Source organism: Ambystoma mexicanum, chromosome 6p (genome assembly GCF_040938575.1).
Source record: "Ambystoma mexicanum isolate Mex_15411 chromosome 6p, UKY_AmexF1_1, whole genome shotgun sequence".
Lineage (NCBI taxonomy): Eukaryota > Metazoa > Chordata > Amphibia > Caudata > Ambystomatidae > Ambystoma > Ambystoma mexicanum.
Window position 1 is genome coordinate 144,827,865 of NC_090935.1, and position 21,131 is coordinate 144,848,995.

The window sequence follows — 21,131 nt, forward strand, 5'->3', positions numbered from 1 at the left end:
ACATATCAATGGCTAACCACGAATGAAACATTGTTTAGAACAATCAAACGACAAGTATTCCAGCTCTGATGATCTAGTTCGATGGAGCGGTCAGTATCCATACCTCGTGCTGCTGAAGAACATCTAGGGATGTTGTCAATGTGGTGGACACTTCAGCATCTCCCTGAAAGACAGTACTTGCATTACTATGGATAACACTAATCATAACTGAAAACAAACACCAGTGGACGATAACTAAGGTGTATATCAATTGGAAAGCACTAACCAAACATTCGGTAAAATAATTACACGATATAATAAAAATATTACTTGACATGCATAAAACAAGTCTGTAGCGGAATAGCCAAGTAAGATTACCTAATACGCGCTAGAAGTGGTTGATAACTGCGAGCACGTCACGGATGTAGAATGTTCGTGCTTCAGATTCAAGGGATAGTCAAGAAGTCGTAAAGGTAAATTGATTGTTAATAAAATGCCAATATTAAAAATTGCCATGTAAGGAGACAGAATGCTAGAGAGTAATGCTATTGAAAATGCGCAATATAGCACAGTTCCCTGTGCCCATATATAGATTTCTTTTGTGGGTTATGAAATCGAAAAAGAATATATTGATAAATGTCATTATTCAAAAAGCTATACACTCATATCAATGTCAAAAGTATTACAAGGGACACAACACCTAAAATATCAATGAATCCATTCGGCCACCTGCACACTACCGCAAGGCCTAAAGCTAAATCCGGACACATTTGACTCACCAGTGGGGGAATGTGGACGAATAGAGTGGGAATAGCGTTTGCGAGCAATTTTCGTGTCGTTCGCCGTTTATTCTTCTTTGTTACCCAAGATGTTGTGTACATGTTCGAGGAAAAGTGCCGGCTGCAGATGCGGTATCGATCACCCCTCTTGTCCTCAAAGACTTGTTGTACTCTACTTTCAAGCTCATCCAGTGGATCTCTGCAATGTCTGACCCATTCACTTATTCGATCAACAGTTTTTGGGAATACATGCATTATAGTGCCTTCAGATTTAGCATGGGGGTTCGAAGAGCAACCTCTAATCGAACAGGCAGGCATTGTTGAAAATTCTGAAAAGTAAATATCGACATTATACAATCTTGTTGAATAAAAATGTAATACAAAAGTAAATTAATCATACAATGATCAATGCAAGGTTTGTTTTGGTCGCAGGAACTATACCAGTTCATCATGTGCGGCTTAGCATTTGCATAAATTGCAGAAATTTATAAATGATGTGACTAAACTCTAAACATGTGACTCGTCCTTTGGATGTTCTGTCTTGCACGAGAAGGAAACCTGCTTACATTATAGACTGGACCCCCGAAGGATGCAATTCGATGGCAATTGACACAGATGAAAATACATTGATCTATTGATAGCATAACAATGGAAACTCAAGTCAATATCAATGAGACCAATGAACATAGCACTATTGAATACTCTACTCGCAAATAGATAGAAATTTAAAAATCAGCGAAATATGACAAGGATACATGGCCTTACCTTGACCAACACACAGTTGGATTCAGCAAGCAGAGCAGTATGTTGCAGGAGAACAGGTAGATGGCCACAGGTAGCACACTGAAGAGTTTGCTCGAAGCGGTCACAGAAGTTCACGACTAGCATGACGAGCAGATTAGCATAGATCTCGGTGGTTCTCAGGTAGCACGTTCAGGAGTTGACTTGCAAAGCACAAAGATGTTCTCATGAGACATATCAAGTGGTTTATAAAGTATTACAAACAGGGGTGTGTTTGTGAATGAATGACGTGTGTATGTCGTGGTATTATGTGGTTTGCCGGGGGCCGGCCAGCATGAGGGGGGGGTCCTGGCCGGACGCACAGTCTGAGGAGGCCATGTGAGCGATGGGCCCTGGGCGTGGGATACCTTTTGAAGTGTACATGCTGTTTGGCACCTTGGCCGTTCGCGCCCCTGAGTGCCCCCCATGACAGCGCGCATCCACTGGCGTGAACCGCCTTTGATAGAGGGAGGTGGGATGGATGGGCCTGGGGCATGCAGATAAGGCACAGGAAGACTGCTGAATGGAGACGCACTTGATTCATTTAAAAAATTGAAACAACCGTTGTTGAAATATGTGTTTGTTTTTTTTTTTTTTTTTGATGGCACAAAAATACAAAACTTTACACATTGTACAGGTCAGGTTGCAGCACAGCGAGGGAAAATCCCCTGTACTGACCGCTGTCACTCGGGAAAGTTTCTCTTATGGCACGAACGGCACAGGCGGGTATTCCTCTTCGAACGCGGTGTCCAAGCCTCCCGTGAAGCCACCATGTAAAGGAACGATAGGCCACCAGCCGGTATCGCCTGTGAAAAATGATAAACTGTTTTTAAATGAACAAGATAAGTTGATTAAACGTTTGTTGTCAATGACAATTCTTGTAATTAATGGCATTCTGCTCGGACAAATGCTATCTAGACACTGCACACTATTGAACGACTTACATGCGTTACAATAATATGTAGATGTAATTTTGGATATAGGAGACGACCATGAAATAGTAGTGGCATCACAACCAGAGTATACTTACTCGTTACTCGGATTACGAGGACGAACAGTTGCGCGAAGTTCGTGCATAAGCACCATTTCAACACCCGTGTGAGGCAGGCTGCCCTGAAGTCTGGCAGCTCGGTGATGCATTGCGGACTTGGCTCGCCTTCCGAAATGTAGGCCACGCATCCCGAGTTTTCACAGCAGCAGCAATTCTCCTCCTCGGTTGGCATTAGCTTGCACCGATTGCATGTGCACCAGGTGGAAACACCGTCCATGCGACTAGGTCCAGTGTCTTCATCCGTTGATTCGTCCTGCTAACTGCTGTCCGAAGCCCCATCATTTTCACGTGTTTTCCTTTCCAGTAGTTCCTCCTCGGTATACTCGGGCTCGTACATGTAGGGCATTATTGTAGCCATTGTGTGGTTAAAAAAAACTAAAATAATTTATAGCGATGGTACAGGTGTTTCCCACGGCCTACAAGCGGAAATGGTAGCTGACCAGAGCACAGAAACGAGTCACAGAATACTCAAAGTAACACAGAGAGAGGAATGGAATCGAAAATCTGCTGCTGTGTGTTGTGAAACGGTCTGCTTATACTTATTGAGGAAAGAGGCGTCTTGCCGTTTCCATGGCGACACGTCATTAGCTGAAGCGCAGCTATTGTTGACACGAGACGTGCTTTAGCGTTGTGAAATGGGCGGTACGCGTCTGCTGATGACAGGCTCAGAGGCGGGGGATATGATTCAGTGCCACAAAAGCAGGTCAGCCAGGGCGATGCTGCAAGTGATAGGATTATCACAAAATGGCAGCTCCCTGGTGCCTGTTTTCACGTGCGTTTAATGGACGAAAACTCGGGTAAGGGCCATAGGAAATTTTTCTAAAATCGAGCGACTTAGGCTTAAAAACACATGGCCGACCCGTAGGGACAATAACATTTTTGACCAAACCATTCCTTTAAGCGCCACTGGAAGTAATAATGGAGTCGGGTAGGTAGGATAGAGAGGGCAGAGGGTGCTCTCTCTTTAGCAAGTAAGTCAAGTTCAAGCCGAGCTTTGAAGAGATCCACAGTTGGGTTGGTTTTGAGTGTTCTGGGCAGTGGGGTTCCAGTGGAGCGGGCGAGTAGGGAGAAAGCTGAAGTTAGAGGAGGCACAGGGCGGGTATGGGACTGTGAGGTTTTGTGTAAACTGAGGTACAATTAGATGGATACTGAGGAGCAGGATTAGTAATAGCTTTGTAGACTAACTAGGAGAAGGATTTTGAAAAGAGAGCAACTCTTGCCCGACAATGACTTCCAGCCACATAGAAAGAGGGAGATCTCAGTAGATCGGCGTATAATATGTTGGGCACATATAGTTATTTTCCTTTGGGCAGTAAGCAGGCTTAATTATTTTTCTCCATGGAATATTAAATCGACAAGCATGTAAACAAAATTTTTTTTTTTTTTTAAATGTGCACAATGGGGACATGAAAACGAATGAATCCTATGGGGAATTGTATACGGGCAGAGCGCCAAATAAGAGTGGGAGTATTTTACTCCCTATGTTTGTAAAGTAGGGAGCAAAATGGTTTTTTAGGGAGTAGAATTGTAAGCCCAATGATTTATAAGCGGGTAAAAATACTGGGAAACAGAAATATTTCTTTGCACCGTTTTATGCATAACCATTAAAAGATACAGGTTTACTACTTCCGATCACGCATTAATAATAGCATTTTCTTCCTGTTGTACTACATACACTGCTGGCCCAAACATATTAATTGAGCGCTAGGAGTGAAAGCAGGGGCACAAGGTCATATGTCTCCCATTTTTTGCTGGGAATATTATTACTCTCTATTGTTATTTTTTGGGAGTATTTGCCTATTTCTAGGGAGCAAAAGTGGCTGATGCACCCCCTTGTCTGTAGGGTTATATACTGGAGACCGGCCAGGTTGTGAGGAGGGTAGAAGAAGGAAGGTAAGCACATTTTGGGGGTACAGGTTTAATACTTGCCACTCTGTACTCTGCCAGGCTTTAGATATATGGTTTTAAAAAGAAAGTCGTGCAACAAGGAAGAGGACCCAGTTGAATCAAAACGGGGTTACCTTTGATCAGACACACTTCAATGAAGTTGATTTATAAAGCTTTGGAGGTGCCTTCTGTCCATAGACATATACGCTGCTGAATGTTTCGATTTGATAAAAATGTTTTCGTTTTGGCAAAGCGCTGTAACCTCCCATGTAAGACCATCAAAACATTTTACAAGAGACTGATTTTATCAGAAATATGATCCGACAGGGTAATTGTGGAAACCAGACCAATTGAACACTGTAGTTTGTCTTCTCGCAATAATCCTTTTTTGTTTTGGCTGACTATCATTTCTTCTTGTTCTAGATTGCAGATGGCTTGATGAAGGTTCAGAGTGCACTTGCAAATCTTGCTGGCAAAAGAGAGCGGATTAAAAGTTTGTTTAAGAAAAGTAAGTGTCCCTGGCTGTTCTGCATCACTTTCTCATGAACTCTGGGTCGAAGAGAAAGTTTATTCTGTTTCAACTACACTGCAAGCCCGTTATGTGACCAGGTGCAGTATTTTTCACTAATGCTTGGTAAGCATGGACGGATATGTCCTGACACCCACAGCATGATTTGCACACACAGTGCATTTTTTGGTAAATTGCAATTGTATATGTACTACAGATAAGCACCTTGATCGTCACGTTGTATATGCCTTTTCCTCATTGGTCTTCTCGTTTTATTTTTTAAAGCAATTTCTATTGATTTATTCAAACCAAACAAAAAACAATACAAACCAAACACAAAGTGCATATATCAACAGCTCAATTGTACATTGCTTAAGATCAGTCACTGCTCCCCTTATCCCACCCCCCATTACGAGCCTAATTATTCCCACACTCTATTTCTGCCTCACGTGGTGGGGTTTCCCTTCCCGTGGGTTCTGTCAGATCTTGTATTGTCCCAAACAGTTCCGCAATTAATGATTTCCATGCCATCAGGGATCCCGCCTCCTCATTTGCTCGCCTCTTGCCATACCATGGTTTCTGCTTCCGTCCATTTCTGCAACTCTTTCCACCACACCTCCACCCGTGGCCTGTGACATGTCTTCCATCCCATGGCAATCCTTCTTTTTGCAAGCACATATGCTAGATCTTTCAATTTAATAACATGCGTTTCTGCGATCTGTGGAACCCCCCCCCCAGTAAGCAGGCCCAGGCTGTATCTATAACAATTTTGACCCCCTTTTGCGCTAGTTTCTGTGCTACTTCACCCCAGAAACGCTCCAATTACCGGGCATGACCAGAACATGTGTACCATGCCAGCCTTTTCCTCATCACATTTGGGACATGCTTGTCGTCCAGCATTTTCGAACCTAGATATCCTCTGGTGTGTCATATATGCCCTGTGCGTAATATATCGTTTTATCTGTTTTAGTCTTGCATTCCTTGACACCGTCTTGTCGTACCCCAGGGCATGTTCCCACATCCCGTCCTCTATCGGGACACCTACTTCAGCTTCCCAGTCTAGTCTCAATTGTGTTAATTCCTTCCCGGACTTCGACATCATCATCTCGTACAGTCTAGAGATCTCGTGCCCCCCTTCCGTCCTGTCATATATCGCATCTATGGTGGCATCTGGTTCTTCTTCTAATACCGTTTCGGGCCACGTTCTCCTAATCCTCTGCACCATTCTGTGATACGTAACATATTGGCCCGTATGTAACCCCATTTCCTCCCTCAGTGCTTCAAAATCTGCGATGGTCCCCTCTCGCCAGATATCTCCCATCGTTACTAACTCCACCGACTCCCAGTGATTCCTGATTATCAACCTTAGCTGCTTATCTCCCCCTGCCAGTACAACTAGTGGCACCTGCGGGGAGCATGGGAATGGGTGCTCCATCATCCGGCATGCTCGTCGCCACATCTTCCACCCAAGTATAATCATCTTAGGGCGCTCTTCCATTTCTGTCTTGGGCAGCCAGATCATCTCTCTTAAATAGAATGGGGCACAATCATGTCCAAACAACCTAGATTCGGGGGTCACTTCATCTGAGAGCCATTTGGCAATATACTGCAGTTGGCTCGCCACATAATAGACCTCATAATTAGGCAGTTTTATCCACCCCTTTATCATAAAAGTTCTGCAGCTTCCATAGTGCCACCCTATTCCACGTACCATGCCACAGGAAGTCCCTACACATGCTGTTCAGTTTAGTGAAAAACTTCTTGGGTATCGGGTATGGAATATTCCCATAGTGTAGGAGCCTAGGTAGGACCACCATCTTAAGCATTGCCCCACGCCCCATCATTGCTAGGGGCAACTTCACCCAGAATTTCATACAATTCTCGATTTTTCTTAATGGCTACCTCGGTGTTATGCCTGTGCTCCACTTCCACTGGGTGGTACACTCCTATTCCAAGATACCGGAAGGTACTAACCGCCCATGGTATTTGTAAAACCGGTAACCGTCCCACAGGGATCTCCTTATACCTAACTAACGGGAAAATACTGGATTTTTGGGGATTCACCGCTATACCAGACATCCCTGCATATCTCTACATTACTTCCAGAATGTACTGGAGATTTTCCTCCGCGTGCCTCAAATACAGCAGCAAGTCATCTGCATATAAAGAGATGAAGTGTCGTTCCCCTCCCACCGCAATGCCTATAGTATCGTATTGTTGTCTAAGGTATATTGCTAGGGGCTCCAGGGCCAATATATAGAGCATTGGGGACCATGGGCATCCCTGTCTGATGCCTCTATAAAGTTGCCATCTTTCGGATATCACTGATCCTGTTCTAACCCTGGCCAACGGTTCACTATATAGCATCTTCGCCCACCTTATGTATCGAGGCCCCATTCCATAACCCGCCAGGGCCGCCAGCAGCCATGGCCACTTGACCGAATCGAAGGCCTTCACCGCATCCAAGGACACAATTGCCATTTTGCCCTCGTTCCTGCTCCCCGATTCAATAACCCGTTGGAGTCGTCTATGATTATGAATTCCTATTCGGGACATAGCCCGTCTGTTCGGGGTATATTAGGTTGCCAATAACTCTCTGCAGTCTATTTGCCAAGACAGCCGTCAATATCTTGCTGTCTTGGTTTAACATCGACAAAGGTCTGTAGGAGCCACAGCTATGCCCAGGCTTGTTGGGTTTGGGAAGCGGTATTATGATCGCTTCTCTAAGTGACTCTGGCAGCCGTCCCATCTCAAACGCTTCATTTCTAACATTGGGGGGAGCACTTCCTCCTTATATACTTTATAAAATTCACTTGGGAACCCGTCCGCCCCCCGGAGTCTTACTAGTGGGCAGCTGCCTCACTACTTCTTCTAACTACTCCAGAGTAATCTGCATCCAGCTCCTCTTTCCACCACACTTATCTTAGGCAGTCCTATATCTTCTCATAGCTACTTCCCCCTTCATCCTCATATAATAACCTATAATAAGCTGCAAACTCCTGATTGACTCCCTCCTGGGTATCAGCTACACTACCATCTTCTCTCGTTATCATTCTAATCGTAGGTCTAGGGGTTTCGCTCTTGTATAACCATGCCAAAAGCTTCCTGTGTTATCCCCTCCCGCATGCTGTCTCACTATATTTTTTATAGTTGAGGTTACACAGTCTTTCCCATTGCCCCGCACATTTTTGCTGCAGTTTAAGTATCCGCTCCATATCTCCCTTCATGTCGCTTCCATCCCTCAATGCCTTTTCCAGTTTCCTTTCTGTTTCTTGTAGGTCAGCCAAGATCCCACCTTGCAGGCCTTTAGATTTTGCAATGGCTGTGCCTCTCATCACCACCTTGAAGGCTTCCCATAATGTACCCGCCGAGTCCATGCTACCTGTATTCACCTCAAAGTAGCTTATAATCTCATCCCTCATATCTTCCCTAAAGAGGGGGTCCTTAAGTGCCTCCGCCCGGCGGCGCCATATCCGAATCCTTGCTCTCGGGGGGGGCAGTATTGCCATCCAAGGACCAGGGGTGAGTGGTCCGAGAGGACCCTCGCTTTATATTCTGCCTGTGTAATCCCTGTTATTACCTCTGACGTAGCAAAGACATAGTCTAGTCTCGTATGTAACTGCTGTGGGGCGGAATAGTGAGAGTACTGCCTTTCTTGGGGGGGGGTATTGTTCTCCACACATCTGCCAGACCAAAGTCGTCTAGTAGTGTCTGCAACGCTCTAGCCGCTGGGGCGGGTCTATCGATCTTTCCATCTGATCTATCCACCCTGGGGTTTAATACACAGTTAAAATCCCCACCCCAGATCACCGCACTCCCCATACACATGCTAAGGTTAGTACACAGAGTTCTGAGATATGCTGCCGTATTCTGATTGGGGGCATATGTATTTACAATGCATATCTCCCTATTCTCCACCAATCACCTCATTATGACCATTCTCCCGTCCGATTCCGCCATTTCCTGCAGCAGTTGGAACGGGACATGCAGCGCCACCCAGATGAGCACTCCCCTGGCATAAGCAGAATGTCGAGCCCGCCACAACCATCACCATCTTTTCCCGTGTCAGGTGAGTCTCCTGCAACAGTGCAATGTCTATCTTTTGTCTGCGCAGGTACAACATGACCTTGTTCCTCTTTAGATAACTAATAAGCCCTCTGACATTCCACGTCATTATTTTAAGGTTCCCCATGATCCATTAGTATTCCCCTTCCACCGGTGCAGTCCAGATCCCTCGCACCCGTGCAGTTCAGATTCAACCATTCAACTCTTCTATGTAGGCTCGTAATCAAACTTAAAATCCCCAGAACTATGTACACAACAAACTCTTCCCCCCCTCCCTCCCTCCCACCCACCTCCCTGCCCTTACCCAACAACACCCTCCCCAACTTTTGCCCAGCTCCATCCCTGGATCTCAGGTGCCCCCATATTTAGCCCTGTCCAGCACAAGCCTATGCTCAGGGCTCAGTAGGGTGAAGTCGCCCTAGTGGCCACTTAACTACTAATTCTCAGCGGTAGGTTGGTTCCATCCCTTTGCTCCTATTTCCCATTTTACTATGCTCCATGTTAGTGCTATTCAGCTCCTAGATGAATTTTATTCACTATATTCCAGTCCGGCCAGGGCATAAGGTCCAAAGACTACAATATGTCAATCAAATCTCCATTTTTCACCATGACAGGGCCACCCTCCCACGTATCCCCTCAATGTCCATGACACAGACTCCTCACTTGTCATGCTCCTGACGATCTCGTTCCGCCTCTTGTTCCGGGCAGCCCTGCAGGTCCAGCCATGATGACGCCGCCTCCTCCGGGGTGTCAAAGAAAAGAGCTCGGCTATTGTGCAACACCTTTAGTTTTCCGGGTACAGAAGCATATACTTGATGCCAGCCATGCGCAGCCTCCTCTTGACGGCCACGGACCTCTGCCTCTGCACCAGCATCGTGTAATCCGGATATGCCATGATGTTGGTGGATGCTCTCTCTATTGTTCCACCCTTACGAAAATACTCCAGGATCTTCTCCCTGTCTTTAAAGTTCAAAATCATCGCAATTATCAGCCTCGGCGGGGCCCCAGGTCGTGGTTTCCTCATCAGGGCTCGATGTGCTCGCTCAACAATGAACCCTTGTGAGAGCTTGTCTGCTCCTACCTCCTGGAGGATCATGTTCTCCACATAGTCTGTGGGGTCTTGGCCCTCTTCTCCCTCCGGCAGGCCGACCACCCGTATGTTGTTTCTTCTCGCCCTTCCTTCCGCTTCTTCTACTTGATTCTCGAGGTTGGCAACCTGCTGTTTTAACACTTGGACCTCTTTTGTGTTGTTTGCGCTGACATCTGTGTTGATCTTCACTGCGCTTTCCAGACCATTCGTTCTCTCTGCCAGCGCCCTAACATCTTGTCGTAGCAGGGTGACTTCAATTCCCACAACATCAATTTTGTTCTCTAGCGCTGTCCGCAGGTCCGCTTTTGCTGAGCCCCATTTGGTGCTCCATTCCGTTATGGCTGCCAGGATCTGATGGTTGCCTCCTTCTGAGGCGCTGTCTGCGGGGGTCGCCACCATGCTTTGAGTAGCTGTTGTAGGGGTCCGCTGCGCTTTTGCAAAGACCTCCATTGTGGGTTGTTTAGTCTTAGCTCTGTCCTTTCACTGACATCGCGCAATCCTTCCTGCATGTCTGGTTCCAACTATACGGTGTTGTTTTGACACTCCCTGGTCCTTCAGGCGCTGGGGCGTCTACCTCAGCAGGTTGCGTTGTGCTATGGCGCGTACAATTGCTTTTCAAGTGGATTGTATCCCCCCACGTTTATTCTCTGCGTACAATTATCCGTGCGCCATCAGCTTACTTCTAAGGGTCGTTCAGTTCGCCCTTCCGTCACTGCCGCGGAGTTTCAGGCCCCTAGAAAGTCCAGCGCTATACATCCACGTCAAAGGGAGCTTCTCCTGGGCGCTTGTGCTTGGCCTGATCAATTCTTGCTTGTTGTGTAGTGGTCCTCTAACAACCGTTCAGGCCTGTCATGTTTCCGCGCCTGATTCATAGTTTTGCTGCCAGTGTCTCACTCCTCGTGGAGCCGCTTCTCTTGTATTTTGTCACATCAAGGAACCCCACCAGTCCAGCCAAGCGCCATCTTGCATCCGTTCCACAAGCATCTGGTCTCTCGACAGATTACCAGCTCCATCGAGTGCCTGAGTCAATCAGCCCGGGAGCGCACGTTCACTGGCACACCATTTTATTTCTTCTCCCGCTCCTTACCTCGTTGGCCTGCCTGGTCACATGTAGATATTGGGTGTGTTCTTGCTATGGTATGTCACACGCTCACACTCATCAGCCATCGATTTATTCCATTATTCCCGCTTTGCCGTGTCATGGGATTCGATGGCGCTTTGCTTCCCAGATTGCCCTCGGTCCACCTTCAATCCGCAGGGTCAGTTATGCGCAGCTATAATGTGCCAGTATTCGGTGCTGGACTCACCTAGGTCGTAGTCCCTGGCTGCAGTGCAGCAGAGCGTCCGCCCGCGCACTGCGCTTCCCACGGCTCTCTGTTGTGTCCGTGTGCATTTACCAGCCAGCCTCTCACTGCCTGATGTAGTTAGAGTATGCAGGTCTCAGCTCCGTAACGTCAGATGGTCTGCCGGGGATTTCGCTGCGGTGTTCGCAGCACGCAACACCAGTCCCGGGAGCTCTCAGCCTGCTCCCCGGGGTCACGTCAGATATGTGTTGCAACGGCAGGCCTCTGTTCTGCAGGGCGGCCGTTAGCCTCCGCGTTCGACTCTGCGTTCAGTAGGTGCCGCTCCTCCGTTCTGCTTTTCGTGCCTTGTGACCAAATGTTATCATGCACACACATCCGATGTGCTCCTTCGGTGCGCCAATGTCCTCGGCTAAGTCGACAGGGGACACACGCTGTTAGCAGCGGCCAGCAACGAGCAATATGTCATTTCTTGTATTGCTTCCACAATATGCAACTGTAGCAATCTGCCAGAGACAACTATTTCATTATAGGGACGCATCCCTCTGGATCTTTTTTTTTTTAAACATTTTATTAATTTATTAACACAACCAAACAATACAAACCAAACAAGCAGTGCATATTTCAACAGTTCCATTATACTTCCTTAACTTCTAACCACTGCTTCCCTTATCCCACCCCCCCTTTACGAGTCTATTACTTGGAACGTTCCGTTTCTGCGTCCTGTGGTACGGTCTCCCCTTCTACAGGTTCTGCCGGGTCTCCTATTGACCTAAACAGCTCAGCTAGCCATGATTTCCAGGCCATCAGGGACTCAGTCTCCTCCGCCCTCCCTGTGTTGCTCGCTTCTTGCCATACCATGGTTTCTGCTTCTGCCCATTTTTGCAAATCTCTCCACCACACCTCCACATTTGGCATGTGGCATGTCTTCCATCCCATGGCAATTCTCCTTTTTGCAAGCACATAAGCCAGATCCTTCAGTTTACTCACATGTTTGAGCTTCTATGATCTTGGGAACCCCCCCCCCCCCAACAGACGGGCCCATACTGTGTCCACTACAATCTTGACCCCCTTTTTTACCAGGTTCTTTTTCATTTCACTAGAAGCGTTCTATAGCCAGGCGTGACCAGAACATATGCACCATGCCCGCGTTCTCCTCATCACACTTGGGGCATGCTTGCCGTCCTGCATTCTCAAACCTCAATATCCTCCAAGGTGTCATATATGATCTCATGGCCCCCTTCCACTATGTTGTATATCGTATCTGTGGTGGCATCTGGTTCCTCCTCCAGCACAGTTCCAGGCCATATTCTCTTGATTCTCTGCACCATTCTATAATATGTGATATTCTGGCCCTCGTGCAACCCAGTTTCTTCCCGCAGCCCCTCAAAAGTAATATTAGAGCCCTCCCGCCAAATGTCACCCATTGTTGCCACCCCAACCGGTTCCCAATGGTTCCTGATCATCATTCTTAGCTGCACATCTGCCCCTGTTATTGCAACCAATGGTACCTGCGGAGAGCATGGGGATGGGTTCTCCATCATCTGGCATGCCCTACGCCACATCTTCCACCCCAGTAGCAGCATCTTAGGGCGCCCATCATTTCCGCCTTGGGTACCCACATAATCTCTTTCGAATAAAATGGTGCACAGTCGCGCCCAAACAGCCTGGATTCCGAAGTCTCCTCATCAGAGAGCCTTTTGGCAACATATTGCAACTGGCTTGCCACGTAATACACCTCATAGTTGGGCAATTTTATCCCTCCTTTGTCATGGAAATTCTGTAGCTTCCATAACGCCACTCTATTCCGCGTGCCATGCCACAAAAAATCCCTACACATGTTATTCAGTTTGGTGAAGAACTTTTTGGCAATCAGGTACGGTATATTTCCAAGTAGTGTAGAAGCCTTGGCAGAACCACCATCTTTAGCATTGCTCCCCGCCCCATCATTGCTAAGGGAAGCTTTGCCCAGAATTGCATGCACTTCTCAATTTTTTTAATGGCTACTTCTGTGTTGCACCTATGCTCCTCTTCCACAGTGTGGTATATATTTATCCCTTAGTACCAAAATATGCTGACCACCCATGGTACTTGCAATACAGGCAATGGGAACATGCTGGACTTCTGGGGGTTCACCGCTGTACCGGACAACTTGACGTATCTCCATCACTTCCAAAATGTACTGGAGATTTTCTTCTGGGTATCGCGCTGTCTTGATTCAGCATCGACAAGGGTCTATAGGAGCTGCAGCTGTGCCCAGGCTTATTATGTTTGGGGAGCGGTATTATAATGGCCTCTCTCAGCGACATTGGTAAGTTTCCCGTCTCGACCGCTTTGTTTAACATTTCTAACCGTGGTGGGAGGACCTCTTCCATATATACTTTATAAAACTCACTTGGGAGTCCATCTGTCCCCGGGGTTTTGCTAGTAGGCAACTGCCTCACCATCTTCCCTAGTTCTTCTAAGGTAATTGATGCATCTAGTTACTCTCTCTCTACCTCACTTATCTTTGGCAATCCTATGTCCTCCAGCGTTTCTCTCATCGTAGCGCGACTACTCTCACCATCGTCTCCATATAATACCTTATAATAGTCCACAAATACCTGATTAGCTCCCTCTTGGGTGTCCGCTACGCTACAGTCTTCTCTCTCTATAGTCCTGATTGTGACTCTGGGGGTCTTGCTCTTATATAACCACGCCAAAAGTCTCCCCGGTTTATCACCTCCCGCATGCTGTCTCTCTACATATTTTTTGTAATTGAGGTTACACAATCTGTCCCAATATTCTGTGCATGTTTGCTGTAGCCTGAGTGTCAATTCTAACTTCTCTGCTGTATCATTTTCGCCCCTTAAAGCCTCTTCTAGTTTCTCCTCCGTCTCCTGTAGCTCAGCTAAAATGCCACCTTGTAGTCCCTTAGATTTTCCTATGGCTACTCCCCTCACCACAACTTTAAAGGCCTCCCATAGTGTTCCTGCCGAGTCCACGCTCTCAGTATTTGTTTCAAAATAATTTACAATCTCCTCCCTCAAGTCCTCCCTGAAGAGGGGGTCTCTCAGTGCTTCCGCTCGCAGACGCCGTGTCGGGATCCTCGCTCTCGGGGGGCAGTATTGCCATTCGAGAATCATGGACGAGTGGTCCGAAAGGACCCTAGCTTTGTACTCTATTTGTGTAATCTCCGCTATCATTTCAGGTGAAGTAAAGACGTAATCCAACCTCGTGGATAGTAGGGGTGTCACAGTATTAGTTTTATGACGGTACGATAACCTTCTTGCCAAATGACGTTATATCATGGTTATCGCGGTATAGCAGGTGGAGTTAACTAATCTTAACAAATATTTTCTAAAAGGTCATAAATTGACAGATTTATCATCTCAAACAAAACCATGCACCCAGGGCCAGAATTGGACTTTTCAACATACTTTCCACTGAAATGACTTGCTTCCACCAAACACATGTGTGGAGAGGGGGAGGGGGCCCTGCTACAACTGGCAAAGCAAACTAAATAGCTTTTCTTAAGTGGTCATTTAGACTTTCTGTTCCCCTACTGGCTACCGGTGAAGATGAACATGTTGCCATCTTGATAACCTGCATGCCACAGATCAATGGAGGCTGATGGTAGTATACGCTTGTGCGCACGCACGCACGCACGCTCGCTCGCACGCTCTCGCTCGCACGCTCTCTCACACACACACGCTCTCTCACACACACACGCTCTCTCACACACACACACGCTCTCTCACACACACACACGCTCTCTCACACACTCTCTCTCACACACACTCTCTCACACACACACTCTCTTTACGTGCTTGCGGGCCAAAAGGTTTTCAGAAATCACAGACATGTTGCCCTTTGGTATGGCAGCAGGGAATACCGACAGATGTGACTTATTATTTGTAAATTCAATGATAGAACCAGGGAAATCCCCCATTGCCATATGTTTAGAGAACATTATCCATTATAAATATATAAACCCTAAAGCCGCCACCCCAAAGTAAACCCTTTTCCTTCTTGGCACTGTATCTATTCTTCCTATTGCTAACATATTGATTTTGTGTCAGGCACGTGTGGTTTATGGAATGGCATTAAAAACTGCTCCAACTGAAACTACTTGGCAGACGGCAGATCCAACAGTGTAAGACCAAGTCTGCGCAGCACTTGCTTACTGCAGCCTTTACAAATCCGATTCAAAAGCACACTTACGGTATTAACTGTATAAACAATGTGACGGTTATTATTGTTCAATTAAGTGGTTCACGGTATACCGTTCTACCGTTACATCCCTAGTGGATAGCTGCTGTGAGGCAGAATAATGTGCGTATTGCCTCTCCTTGGGGTGTCTCACTCTCCATGCATCCTCCAAGCCAAAGGCACTCGGCAATGTCTGTAACGCTTTGGCGGCAGGGGCCGGTATATCCATCTTCCCATCCGATCTATCTACCCTCTGGTTCAGTACGCAGTTGAAGTCCCCTCCCCAGATCATCACGCTTCCCACACATGCGCTCAGGTTAGTACACAATGTTCTAATATACGCCTCTGTGTTCTTGTTCGGGGCGTACGTATTGACTATGCTTATCTCCCTATTTTCCACCAGTCCCCTCCAGTATAACCATCCTCCCATCTGTCTCAGCTACCACTTGCAATCGCTGAAAAGGGACATGTGGCGCCACTCAAATAAGCACTCCCCTCGCATAAGCGGAATATGATGAGCCCACCAACACTCCCGTCCACTTCCCAGCAATCGTATCCATTCTCTCCCGTGCAAGGTGGGTTTCTTGCAACAGTGCAATATCTATTTTTTGCCTACGCAGGTACAACATAACTTTATTCCTCTTTAAATAACTGAGCCCCCGTACATTCCATGTAACTATTTTGATGTCTCCCGTGGCCTATTCAAATCCCATTCCTCCTCCCACAGGTGCAGTCTAACTCTAGGTTCCAATCCAATCTGTATAGACTCGTTCCCCAATTTTGAACTCCCCTTAACCAAAAACACCCCAAACTCCCCATTCATACCTCCCGCCCCTTCCCCAACATCACTCCCCTTAACTGTTGCCCAGCTCATCCCTGGATCTTAGGCTCCCCCGTATCTAGCTCTTTCCGGCCGTCACCTGTACTCGAAGCTCCGCAGGGCGCGGCCGCCCTAGTGGCTAACCTACTGCTTCTACAACTATAATTCGGGGGGGGTAGGGTGTTTTCGCCCTGCCGCTCCTATTTTACTACAGTTTAACTACACATTGCTACACATACATGCTGCTATATTCCAGTCCTTTAAGTTTGTTTCAGTCAGTGGTATCCTAGCAAAATATCAGCCTTACTTAGCCGCACCCATTAATCTAAATCTTTATGTAGCCACTGCTGGGGTGCCTGCTCTGCGCTTTATCAGTATGCATACAGTATATCAGTCACTTATCGTGTTCCTCTTCAGCCTGCTCCGTGTCTCGTTCCGGGCAGCCCTGCAGATCCAGCCATGTCGTTGCTTCTTCCGGGGTATCAAAAAATACATTTTGCCCTTGTGTACCACCTTCAATTTCGCGGGGTACAGAAGAATATATTTTATCCCAGCTGCGCGTAGCCTCCTTTTTATTGCCACATAGCTGTACCGTTGCCTCTGGACCAGCATTGTGTAGTCAGGATACGCCGTGATGGTGCTTGAAGCCCTTTCAATCGTTCCTCCTTTTTGAAAGTACTCCAGTATGTTCTCGCAATCTTTATAGTTCAGTATTTTTGCGATTATCGCCCGGGGAGGGGCCCAAGGCCTCAGCTTCCTCATAAGGGCTCTGTGTGCGCGCTCCACTGCAAATCCCTGCAAAGTTTTTCGGCACCTATTCCCTGTAAGAATAGGTTCTCAACGTAGTCTGTCGGGTCCTTTCCTTCCTCCCCCTCCGGCAAGCCTGCCACGCTGATATTGTTCCTTCTTGCTCTCCCTTCCGCTTCTTCTGCCCGAGTATCCAGGTTAGCTACCTGTTGTTTAAGTACGTGGATCTCCTTTGCGTTCTTAGTGCTGGTGTCCGTGTTGATTTTCACCGCACTTTCCAGGCTGCTCGTTCTCTCCGCCAGCCCCCTAACATCTTGCCTTAGCAGGGTGACTTCTATGCCTACTGCGTCTATTTTAGCCTCCAGGGAAGTGCGCAGGTCTGACATTGCTGTCCCCCATGAGTCTCTCAGCTCTGTGATAGCCGTTAATATCTGATGATTTTCGGTCACTGCGGTGCTCTCCACTGGTGCTATCAAGCCTTTGGGTGTTCTGTCCGCAGGGGAATTTTGTGTTTTGGCAAATGCCTCCATTGTGGATTGCTTGTTCTTGTTCTTGCTCACAGCCCCTCGCCCCGTCATCTTGTGGCCTCAGTTATACGCCCAGGTTGCCTGGCCCCAGATGTGTCAGTCCTGCTTCTCTGTATTAATTCGGCACCGTACGGGGCGATTATCCTAGAGGAGCCCCGGCGTTAGCTTATGTCTGCTGAGCTTTTACTCAGAGTGGGTTGTGCCCTCCTACGTTTCAAAGTGTCTCACCGCGTCCTAGAGACCACGCTTCCCATTGTTGTGATCACCTAGCTTCCAGGCTCCTTGTATTCTGCGCATCACTGTCTGTGTCCCTATCCGCTTAAGTTCGCCCTACATGCCATGCTTCTGTGTGGTGGCAACCACTATTTATTCCTTTGACTTCTCATAGGCCAACTGCATCTTTTCAGCCCGCCACAGCTCCCATTATTATATTGCTCATTGTTGCCAGGAGCTCAATAGCACTTTCAATAGAGCCGGTTCAATGTTTGTCCCCTGTATTTTTCCAGTAGTCGTTACTGCCGGGTGTCCTTTTCCACCCTTATCAGCCACTTTAGTGCTCCTTAAGCGGCCGCCGTGCACTATTCGCCACTTCTTCTGCGGTCTTCCGCTTATTGATCCGTGCCGGGCGAGCGCTTCATATGTCGGCCGTAGCGCAGCCCATCCATTCCAGTAGCACTGGGCAGGGTTTGCTCTGTCCGTTTATTACTCTGGCGTGCACCTCACGCCACTGCTGCATCCCGGTGCTCCCTGCCTGATTCCTTCACAGGATCGCCCCGCTCGCACACTTATCAGTGCGTCGCTTGGGCTCCCGCGGTGTGCGATCGGGGACTGCACAGCGCTGTGTGCCAGCCCCTCGCCTCGCGCTCCCACTGCCCCCGGGCACTTGCCTTCTGGGTCGGCCCGCCTTCGTTAGGGTCCGCGTCGCAGGCCAGCGTCTCGCGGAGCAATCACTCGGCTTGCAGCCGCAGAGGCTCCGATTTACCTCCGCACGCCTGCATCATACTTTCCACACGGCTGCCAGCTCCACTCAGCCGCTCTGGGTGCTTCAGTTTCAGTTCCTTTGTTGGCAGCCATTTTATATTACATTGTATCCAGCAGCCGCATTCTTCGCCGAGCGATTCCTTCCGAACTCCACACACGATTCGCCCGATCTTTGTACAGTGTGCAGATCACCCGTTGCCACGCCTGTGCTGCCAATCCTGGAACCAATAGAGCGTTTATTGTAAGTAGTTTCACGGATCATTTGTCGGATCCTCCGGAGCTGCTGCACAGGAAGCACGTCCTACTCTATGGCTGCTCAAGCCACGCCCCCCGCCCCTCGGGATCTCTTTGTTCACAGCTGCCGCCGCCATTTTGATGCTCCTCTCTCGGCTGGTCCTGAAATACAATGTATCCCTCTGGCTGTTCCTCGGCTTCGAACGTGCAGTCAGCTCGCCCATGTTCTGCCCGATGCCTTCCCACACCTCTTCATGTGTTTTATAGCTATGATCGGATGAAATAGCCTGCGTTTTCAGTCGGATCTGGTCACCGGATCTCAGAGCTCACAGGGATTGCAGCCTATTGCATGGCTGCCCAAGCCACACCCCGGTCTTCTCGTTACTTGTTCTTTTGGACAATACATTTTGTGGGGAGGGAGAAGCTAATTAAAAAGTGAGAGAAGTGAAGCCATCTTTGTTTCTTAAATTGTCACTTTAATAATAATCATGGTTGCATAGGAATGAATATGGTTTACCACTAGTTAGTACAGTTGCCTCGTAGGTGTTTATTTGAAAATGCGCCTGTGGAGTAATAAGGACTTGTTCGTGATTACAGTACACACCTATAAGGACATGAGCAGGAGCCTAAACGTAGTCGATGGAGGTTAGTTTGCCTTGGCGTGTATCGTCGCCCTCTGAGATTTAACATGCCTGCCTTGCCATGGTAAAAGTTACTACTCTTTCTCTTTCCCTCAGTCCTGTCAATATTGTCCACTCTCATAGCAAGGACTTCAAGTGATGGTGAGACTGGGTTGAATAATGCCAGTCGGAAACATAGCAGCCCATATGCAACTAAGCTGTGTTTTATTTTTTCGTTTTTTTCCCCCTTTTTATTTTTGTAACACAACTATACTATGCATCCAGGCATTTGGTTTTATGTTTGCCATTATAAGTATCTGCCTATGAACTCCTGCGTTCAAAGATATGTTTGCTTAAAAGCCAATTCTTGCTGCTGGTCATTTGGCAGATATGCACAAAACCCTAATCAAAACTGATGATCATGGCTTCATAAAAGTGCTTTACTAAAGTTCAAGGTAGGGTAAAACAGATCTTTGTTAATGCAGTAATGGTGTTCGAAGAAATAACCCAGTGTCCTGAACGACTTTCATACAAGTTTAATATGCAAGGAGTTTTCAACAGATTAAAATCAACCTTAACAGTAACGGAACATAACATGTGTGGTAATATAAATGTTTAATCAAATCATTCCTTCTTGCGATGTGCACTTTACTTAAAATTATTTATAAGGCGCTACAAAAGTGGCCTGGTGGCATACGGGTGCCGAAAGCAGACAGTAGAAAAGATCGGGAGGGGTGGCAGGGAACTTACTGCCCCACTTTATCTAAACAGATACATTTTACGTCATTTTTTTAATCCCTCCAAGGTTGGGCTGTTTCTTAAATCTGTAGGCAGGGCATTCCATTTAGCAAGTGAACCACCCAAAAAGCCCCCTTTCTTACCAGATCGAGTGAGGCTTTCGGTATTTGCAGTATCGTAGCACTGTTTGAGTGAAGGTGGCTCACAACCGGTTTACTTTTAACTCTGCGAGCAATGTAGGCAGGGAAGAGCCCTTTAAGGGATTTGTAAGTGAAAGTAAGCAGCCTAAAAATCTATCCTCTCAACAATAGGTAGCCAGTGCAGTTTTCTTTGCGCCTCCGATACATGGGCATACTTTCGCATCACACAATAGTGCTGTTTTGCACCACTTGAGGTTTGGCAAGTTCTATTTGTTCCACCCCTGCAAGAAGAGAACCACAATAATACATTTTTTTTTTTTTTTAATACAACAATTTTTATTGTTTTTTACACAAAGAAAACACACGTCTCGCACAGCGAGAAAACAGTTACGTTCCTCCCCCACCCACCAACAAACACTTTTCACCCATCCATTACTCTAATGTTCCTAAGCGTTGTCAACTGTCTTTATCATGCCAGTAGCGTGTAACTCTGTAATATCCGTTCATGTCCTTGGGTACTACCTCCCTGCCGAGTAGGGGGCATCTTTCAGTGTAAGTCTTCCCACTTTTGCCAAATTTTCGGGCCTTTTTCAGGGCATCCCCTGGCCGTGTAGATTCTTTTCTCCATTGCGACACAAATGCTCACGTCTGTGGTCCATTGTTCATATTTTGGTGCTGATTCAGAGCCCCAGA

The 21,131-nt window shown here is 47.2% G+C and overlaps 1 protein-coding gene across 1 annotated transcript in view; it reads left to right on the plus strand.

The window, feature by feature from the left end:
* DCTN3 (dynactin subunit 3) overlaps positions 1-21,131 on the plus strand; it is a 181,174-nt gene that overhangs the window by 20,207 nt on the left and 139,836 nt on the right. Inside the window, exon 2 of the mRNA XM_069626830.1 lies at positions 4,900-4,984. Coding sequence (XP_069482931.1) covers positions 4,900-4,984 — 85 coding nt within the window. The remainder of the gene's footprint in view (positions 1-4,899; positions 4,985-21,131) is intronic.